General features: G+C 47.3%; 1 protein-coding gene across 1 annotated transcript in view; it reads left to right on the top strand.

The window, feature by feature from the left end:
* Positions 1-5,743: 5,743 nt before the first annotated feature.
* The window catches only part of LOC138301862 (E3 ubiquitin-protein ligase TRIM39-like), a 134,875-nt gene continuing 131,330 nt past the window's right edge, over positions 5,744-9,288 (top strand). The window contains exon 1 of the mRNA XM_069242354.1: positions 5,744-6,452. Within this exon, the coding sequence (XP_069098455.1) occupies positions 6,039-6,452 (414 nt within the window). The 5' untranslated portion in view covers positions 5,744-6,038. The remainder of the gene's footprint in view (positions 6,453-9,288) is intronic.

Raw genomic sequence — 9,288 nt, 5'->3', positions numbered from 1 at the left:
GGTGCGGTGTAGGTAAAAGGCAGGACATGTACCTGTGTAGTTATATGTCCTGGTAGTGTGAAACTCCTAAATTTGTTTTTACACTACTGTGAGGCCTGCTCCTTTCATAGGCTAACATTGGGGCTGCCCTCATACACTGTTGAAGTGGCAGCTGCTGATCTGAAAGGAGCAGGAAGGTCATATTTAGTATGGCCAGAATGGTAATACAAAATCCTGCTGACTGTTGAAGTCGGATTTAATATTACTATTCTAGAAATGCCACTTTTAGAAAGTGAGCATTTCTTTGCACTAAAATCTTGTTGTGCCCTTCAATCCACGTCTGGCTAGGTTTAGTTGACAGCTCCTTGTGCATTCACTCAGACACACCCCAAACACAGGGTACTCAGCCTCACTTGCATACATCTGCATTTTGAATGGGTCTTCCTGGGCTGGGAGGGTGGAGGGCCTGCCCTCACACAAAGGACTGCCACACCCCCTACTGGGACTCTGGCAGACAGGATTGAGCTGAAAGGGAACTTGGTGCATTTCTTAGAGACTCTTTGAAGTCACCCCCACTTCAAAGGCACAACTTAGTATAAAACAGGGCCTCTGCCCTACCTCATCAGACACTTGCTGGAGAAGAAACCTGAACCAGAAACTACATCCTTCCAAGAAGAACTGCCTGGCTGCTCAAAGGACTCACCTGTCTGCTTTCTACAAAGGACTGCTGTCTTGCTGTTGCCCTGCTGCCTTGCTGAACTCTTGTCTGGCTGTGAAAGTGCTCTCCAAGGGCTTGGATAGAGCTTGCCTCCTGTTCCTTGAAGTCTCAGGACCAAAAAGACTTCTTCCTTTCACTTGGACGCTCCGTGCGCCGAAAATTTCGACGCACAGCTTGTTTCGCGGCAAGAAAAACGCCGCACACCGACGCTGATCAACGCGACGCCCTCGGGACGATCGAGACTTCGACGCACAACCTCACAAGGACAAAGCCGCCCGACTTTCCAGGAGAAATCGACGCGACGCCTACCGTGAGTGCGAAACTTTGACGCACGGCCTCGCAAGGACAACGCCGCCCGACTTCCAAGGAGAAATCGACGCGAGCCTACCGTGAGATCGAAACTTCGACGCGCAGCCCCGCAGAACGACGCGCAGCCGGAAAATAAGCAGGAGAATCCACGCACAGACCCGGGACATCTGGTAATCCCCGCGATCCACAAAAAGAGACTGTCTGCGCGCCGGAAAACGACGCCCGACTTCCCCGCGTGGAAAAGAACGACGCAAGTCTGTGTGTGCTGAGGAGAAATCGACGCACACACCCCTGTTTCCACGCATCTCTTCTCCTGTGGCCCTCTGAGGAGATTTCCCACCAGAAACCAGGTACTCTGTGCTTGAAAGACACTTTATTGCTTTTTAAAGACTTAAAGACACTTAATATCACTTTTCAGTGATATCTTTACAAATTCGTACTGCAACTTTGATCGTTTTGACCTACAATTACCCAGATAAATATTCTATATTTTTCTAAACACTGTGTGGTGTATTTTTGTGGTGTTATACTATGGTGTTGTATGATTTATTGCACAAATGCTTTACACATTGCCTTCTAAGTTAAGCCTGACTGCTCGTGCCAAGCTACCGGAGGGTGAGCACAGGCTGATTTTGGATTGTGTGTGACTTACCCTGACTAGAGTGAGGGTTCTTGCTTGGACAGAGGGCAACCTGACTGCCAACCAAAAACCCCATTTCTAACAGTTACCATATGACATTTAAGTGATAACGTTTGCTTTGGAGCAAGTAGAAATGTCATGTTTGGTGTCCAAAGAATTGTAATTAAAAATCCTCTTTAATGGTAAAGTCGGAGTTTAAGTCACAAGTCTGAAAATGCCACTTTTAGAAAATTGGCATCTTCTTGTCCTAACCATTTGCTACCTGCAACCTGTTCCTAGGTCACATGACTAGGTGTGAGCGGCAGTTAGCCTATGTGTATTCCTTTCAGACAGCCACATGACAGAGGGACTGGGTATTAGCAGAATGGGCCACTCTGGTAGGATGGAGTTGTGGTCGAGCTGTGCACAGCCCCACTTCAGAGACACTGCCGCAGCACACACAAAGAACGCCACACTAGGCTATTATGTTTCCAGGCATCTTGGGACCAGGGCAGGGAGGCAGGAAATTCCAGACAATTATGTAAAGGGAAACATCAAGATGCTTCTCCCACTTGAAAGCATGCATCAGATATAACAACAGGGCTCTCAGACCCACTCTTCAGTTCACTTCTGGACCTGTGGAGAACTCCCAGAGGACTGCCCTGCTGCCTGTCACCTGTGTGTACTTCAGAGGACTGTCCTGCTGCTCCAAGAGGACTGCCCTCTTTCAAAGACTGCCCTGGGTCCTCAGAGGACTGCCCTGCGCTTTGGACTTGCACTGCTGCTTGAACCCAGGACTTCCAGAGTGACTCAAAGGGCTAGTTGTCTGGCTTCCTGATCAGAGCCTCAGGGACAGAAAAGACTCCAACCATCTTGAACTCGCACCTGGACCCAGCCTGAGTGAGTCCTGACAATTCAGGTGGTGGCCCTTTAGTCCTGAGCACTTTGAAGTGGTGCTAAAGGTGCCCAGATAGCCCAAATCCAAAATGTGGGACTTAGAACATTTTCTTCCAAAAAGTGCTCTGAGAACTGAGAGGAGAACGATATCTACCAGTTGGCTGATTCGCCCAAGATGCTTTGCTGGTTGGCTTGACTTCAGAGCTGCTACCCCTATGCAGAAGGGATATCCGACCTTGTGGAACTCTTGTCTACTACAGCCTGCAGCCTCATCCTGCTAGAGATCTTCGACTTCCAGAAAAGAGATGCGTCCAAACAAATAAATCTTCACTGTGACCTCGTCCAGCATCTCCTTGACAATGATGCCTCCTCCTCAGACACCGCCAGCTGCCTTGCCCTGCTAAACTTTACATTTGCAGACACCTTTCTTCAAAATGTCTTCTTAGTCCAAAAGTAAACTGAGACCGTGCCCAGTCCTCCTCATGTATCCGAACCACGCTCCATTGCGGCTGGCCATAACTTTTGACTGCCATGGTCTCATGCGACTAAATGCCCGCAGCTGGGGTTGTGATCTTTTAGGAGCTAGATTTCACTTTAAAAAATGTAAAATTCATAACTCTCGTTCTATTGATTTGATTATGTCATTTTAGCGTCAAATAGTTTTCATTTCTGCTCTATTTTTCTAAACTGGTGTGGGGTTTCTCTTGTGTTTTCACTTTATTACTGTTTGCTGCATTCATACTTTACACATTGCCTCCAAGTTTAGCCTGATTGCTTTAGTGCCAAGCTACCAGAGGGTTAAGCACAGGTTAATTTAGTGACTTTTATAGTTCACCCTGACAAGGATTATGGCTGTTGCTTGAGAAGGGCTCACACCCCCTCAACCAACAACCCAATAGGAAGGAAGTGCAGTCAAATGGAATCCTTCTTAGCTGTCTAGGGAGGAGATGCATTGAACTATGCCTGTTATAGGATGTTAATGATACGGTGGTCTGTGCTTAGTGTGTGCTTTTGATGTACTGCGCATCATCCTTTGCATGCATGTACAGATGGATGTAACAGGTAAGGGGAATTAGCTCCTTATTACATGTCATGTGGGATCCTTCGCATGATGGTGGACACCCATAGCATTATGCAGGCTGTGGTGAAATGCTTGCCCTATGAGATTGGTGTATCCTTTTTGCATCCATTGATGCACTCGCTAACTCATCTAGCCATCATCCATGTACTCTTATAATAAACCATTCATCCATGCACACACCAGTAGTGTAGCAAAGGCCCCGCGGTGCGGGGTGAGGTGCGAGCTCCAGGGGGCCCCCTCAGCGTAGAACACTGTGCAGGGGCGGAAGGGCCCCTGACTGGGTCCCGGGGAGGCCCTGTTGGTACTTTGCAAGGGGAGGACCTTAAGTTTCGTTACGCCACGGGCATACACTTATTTATCCACCCATTCATGTACTCACCTTTTAACGTCCCATACAGTCAATCACTACCCAGTGCACCACTCATCCATCCAAGTATTTACACAGTCTCGCATTTATCTAATTATGCAAACATAAAGACAGAATCAGTGATGAAGCAAATTCATTTAGCAATTATCCATATTTATGGGCTTTCCCGATGTTTGATCATCATTGGTTTCCCATTTTAGGATTCAGACGCTGTCAGGTAAGTTAATGACGCTGACATCTCAAAGGCAAACGCCCCCACGTTACCTTGCAGATGTTCTCTTCTCTGAGGCAGGTACAGTTAATGCTGCAGGTACTCAAACCACTACACCTCAATCAAACTACAGAACCCACAAGTCACAACTACAGAGCCAGGACTGACAAGATGGGCACAAATCGGTGGTGGACGCAAGTGCACTATGTTTAGACAGGAGGCGCCTGACCCCACCCCCTACTTCCCTAGGCCACGGAGGTTGAAACGTGTTCTTGTCACATCGTCCCCCACCTCGATGTCTGTTCCCATGTGCAAACAATGTGTACATCGCATAGACTTGTAATGAGCAGGGGCGTAGCTTCAGGGGTGTTTGGGGTGTTACACCCCCTTAATAAATGTATTTTCTTATAAATAGTTGGGTACAGGTGCTTTTAGTCGGGTATCGTGAGATGTCAGTCGGATTTCAGCAGGAATTTGTACATACACAGACAAAAAGCGCGCTCACACTTTCAAAGTCTTCAAAAAAAGTGGTTATTTCACAGAATATTTCTCTCTTACAATTACCAAACTCTCTGGGTGTTCTTAACCCTTTATCAATCGGGCAGCACTTCCTTTTTTTTAAAGAACGGCCCTGGAGTGAACCATTTTTTATCTCTTGACTGACATCTATTACCAAGTGCTACAGGGCTGCCTAACAACTCGTTTGCGTTCACGGACAATAAGTATAGTACACGCATGTTTGGGTAAAATATGAACACATTGTATACATATATTGACATTAGTACATTACATAGGCAAAGACTGTATTTCAGCTCGACTGTGATATAGGGCAGATCCTACTTAAATGTTGGCTAGGATGTGAAGTTATTGTGATGTCACTGGATGTGACGTAATTGCGAACCGCATACGCTAGTTAGGCCCTACACTATTATGAACTTGTGCACTGGTGATAATAGCCCTCATGCCTTGCGTGATATTTGCAGCCTGACCTATTTACATAACAACGCTTTGCATTCTGGAACTTGTAGTTTTACTTCCCCAATTAATGCCCGCGTGCTGTGTGTGCTTCGTAAAAAACGTAGAGCTTAACATCCTTGCCCAGCTGCAACAACTCCCTCCTCTTGATGCAGGTACTCATAGGCACAGACTCGGACACTGCCAGGGGCAGACGCCCCCAGCACAGACTCGAACATTCTCGGGTAACCCGTACCACCCGGCAAAGTCGCAGATTTTCCCAGGTAAACTGATAATGCTCCCAACTCCGCCGTAGATAAATCCCTGCTCTGTTACGGGCGCTCCCACCTCATGACGGCGTCACTCGCAGCACTAATTCCGACACTCTCAGGTGTGCACACCCCTAATACAGGTTCAGATACTCTTATGCAAACAGTGAACACTCCCAGGTCAGTGCTAGGCCTTCCGGGGTCATGGCGTCTTTATACAAAGTTTCATACGTGAGGAGCAGCCCAAGCCGGGAATTTACTTTTTCTTTTCATTCTGGGACTTGTGGTCCTGGTTTCATAATGAGTTAGATGGACTACAAATCCCAGTACGCAATTCAAACACCTAAATTAAAGACCTATCTACTCTTGCAACTGAATAACTGCATAAAGTCCTTGCTCCGAAACGCCGAAGGCACGGACTGAAACTCCCCGCTCACCTGCAGACGGTCCCGGGTTATAGATCCAGGTACCTCAGCTCCGCTGCAGGCGCTCCCAGCTCAGCCACAGACACTCCTTGCTCTGTTGCAGACAGGTCTGCGTGTGCAGCAGTAGTGAAGGTGGGAGGGTGTATAAGGAGACAGGTACACTACACCTCACAAGCTGGGAAACGAAGCTCGTGTATCTCAGTAGGGACATGGCTACAGCAAACCAGCTCCTGAGCCTGAAGGAGGAGGCCACCTGCTCCATATGTCTGGAATATTTCACGAACCCCGTTTCTGTGGACTGTGGACACATCTTCTGTCTGTTCTGTATCTCTCAGTACTGGAAAGACTTGCAGACAGACTTTCCCTGCCCTGAGTGCAGGGACACCTGTCAACGCAGGAGACTCCGACCTAACAATAGACTGGCAAACATGGTGGACACCCTAAAACATCTTGACGTACCGAGTGCGACCCCCCAGGATCCGAATCTGTGCAGAAAACACGAAGAGAGACTGAAACTGTTCTGTGAAGATGACCAGGAGACCATCTGTATGGTCTGCAGCGTGTCACGTGATCACAAAGAGCACATGGTGGTCCCCATTCGCGAGGCTGCCCAGGAGCACAAGGTATGTGTGCTATAGAGCTGGCCTGGGGCAGGGGTGGAACCACGCTTCATTTGAGAGACTGGCCAGGTGTGTGTACGGGGGCAAGGGTTTCCATGCAAAGGCGCCCAGAAGTACATGGCCCGTGTGCTATAGAGGTGTGGCAACAGGGAGTGGGGCCAGGCTACCTGGCGCTCCCCAATTCGAGAGGCTGCCCAGGAGCACAAGGTATGTGTGCTAGCGGTCTACGCAACAGGGGAGGGGGCCAGGCTCACCCTCCTCCCCAATCCAGTCTCGTCAGAAGAACTAGGCAAGAGTCACTAACATACCTTAGTAAGCCAATCTACCAGGTAGGTTTTCTTACCGTGCGGGGGTAGGGTGAAGCGGGCCTCGGTTTGCTGTGGGAGACTGGAGTAAAGGGGTTCTTAGACCAAAACATACTATTTGTTACTGAGGTGATTGACACTTTCACGCAGCTGGTCTTTTGTGGGCTAGAATAATGATGATAATGTTATTTTTGTATTTGGAGACTTACATACCGTAAACCGGACCCAGTAGGGTACCGGAGCCCTTTAGGTAGGCCGGCAAACAAAACATTTCAACTAATGCTGAATAGGTAAGTAGGGAGGACGTATCACCAAGCATTAGTGCTCCGGGGATAACGTGAAGCCGAGAACTTGTTTTTAGATGTTGTTTTAGTGTGACTTGGATCCGTGGTAAAGTTACTGGAAGACATGCCAAGAACTCTGAGTCTGGCTGGGAACAGCATCATCTATATAATGTAGAACTTTATAGGTTCGCACTTGCCATTGGCAAATATTCTACTTTGACTTTTCAGTGGAGTGTAAAATCAGGAAAGTAAAGAACCTAGTCCTCGATCTCAAAACGATTTTTGCATTTGTCTCCCTGCTAAACGACGTGGTCTCGGAAATTCAGTAGACTTCTATAATTTCCATGGACCTTGCACCAGTTGTAGGCAACAGAAACGGTACTCTGCAGTTTCATTCTACCGAAAACAATTTGGAGCGGCCATAAGCTGCACATTTTTCAATTAATACATTTTCAAAAAACTATTCCACTAAGGGCCCCTCCGTGCGTTTTGGCACACCTGCAATCCATATATTATTATGTTGTGTCCTGCTTTCCACATCCTCTGTCCTTGCTACTAGAAGAACCATTTTGTGCTATAATTTGGCTATGTCTGCCTTCACGTTTGTTCAAATCCTTTGCCTGGTCGCCGAGGCCTTGCTACATATGTCCCACTCTGTCTGCGACCCTGCGAGATGCACTCTGACATTAATATCAATTGCCAGTGTCTATCATGTGCTCAACCACAGTTCTCGATTCTGACTGCTTCCAATAGTTATTGCAGCATTGGTTTTGAAATGTCCCCACTGCACTTTCTGATAAACTGAATCTTGTGCTCTCGGTCCTGTGATTGCTGTCCCTCATGAAGGCATACTTGTCCAATTTATTCTGGTGAGTAGGTCTTGTTTTCCTATCTACCTCCCATATTGTCGCATTAAAAATTACCTTTATAGAATGTATTGCACCCTTCTTTTATGGTATAATGTGACAGGGACCTGCTGCTAGGTCTTGGTGTAAATGTACTTTATCATTTCATGGTCATTTATTTTAGCCCCAGCTGTATCCCCTTAGTTTTTCAGTGCTTGTGAGCTGGGAGGTAGGGGCATCCTTTCAAGACTGTAGTCCATGAGCTCCCTCCATACCCCTCTTTCAGATCTTCCCCCACCCACATTCACTATGTATCCGTTCCTCATTTCATTCTCTTTAGCCTGAGCTTAACACCCTGCAGGGTTCTTGCTTATTTCCCGAAATAGGGCCTCTGAATATTAAGTTGTTGGCCAAGGAGGGCCTCAACGGAGGTCTCTGCATTTTGCTCAACTGAGACACCTCTGCCCAATAAACAGGATCTCCACCTGCCTGTTGGTCAGCACTGAATTATTCCTGGGACTATGAAACATGAGCCTCAGCCGCACTTACTCCGGTCACCCGTCATGCACCTCCCCCCTCTCAGGAAGGCCCCTGATACGGCTCCCTTTGACTCTTTTCTCCATTCTCTGTTATAGTCCTGCAGTTCACAGGCCTTAATGCCTTGGATCTCCTGTCCCACGTACCAGTCATCAGTACCAATCATCAGTGCTCGCTCCTTGCAGGAGCACCGCTGCAGGTCAGCTGCCCTCCATATGCCCCTTCTGCTGACCTTTTCGGGTCCTACATCTCCCAGTTCATGTATCTGCTGAGATTGCAACCATCTTTCTTCCTTCTCACTAGACCAGATGTAGGTAGTGGGGCAGAGTTGAGCCCCTATCCATCAAGCTTCCCAGCAGTGGCGACTTCTATTCAATTTCCAATAGCTGAGTTTTATAGTCAAATGCTTTGCTTTCCTGCTACGTGCATTTATTTTTGTTGATCCACTTTGCGACAGGATGTTTTATTTCGGCATAATAGCCGTGGCTCAAAGCATTTGTATTAAGCATCCATCTTGCATCTCTGCTCTCCACTCCCCCCGTAGAGGATTTGTTTTTGATGAATTTCAGTTGCACACAAATTTATTCTTCAATTTGTGGGTGTTTGTTTGATAGATTATATAGGCCCTTGTCAAAGAATCATTTAGTTATATAAAAAAAAAGACTTAGGGCCTGATTACAACTTTGGAGGAGGTGTTAATCCATCCCAAAAGTGACGGTAAAGTGACGGCTATACCACCAGCCGTATTACGAGTCCATTATATCCTATGGAACTCGTAATACGGCTGGTGGTATATCCGTCACATTTGGGATGGATTAACACCTCCTCCAAAGTTGTAATCAGGCCCTTAATTCTTATGAATTGTTAG

The sequence above is a fragment of the Pleurodeles waltl genome, chromosome 6 (genome assembly GCF_031143425.1).
Source record: "Pleurodeles waltl isolate 20211129_DDA chromosome 6, aPleWal1.hap1.20221129, whole genome shotgun sequence".
Classification (NCBI taxonomy): Eukaryota; Metazoa; Chordata; class Amphibia; order Caudata; family Salamandridae; genus Pleurodeles; species Pleurodeles waltl.
This window is presented reverse-complemented; position numbering and strand designations above follow the sequence as displayed.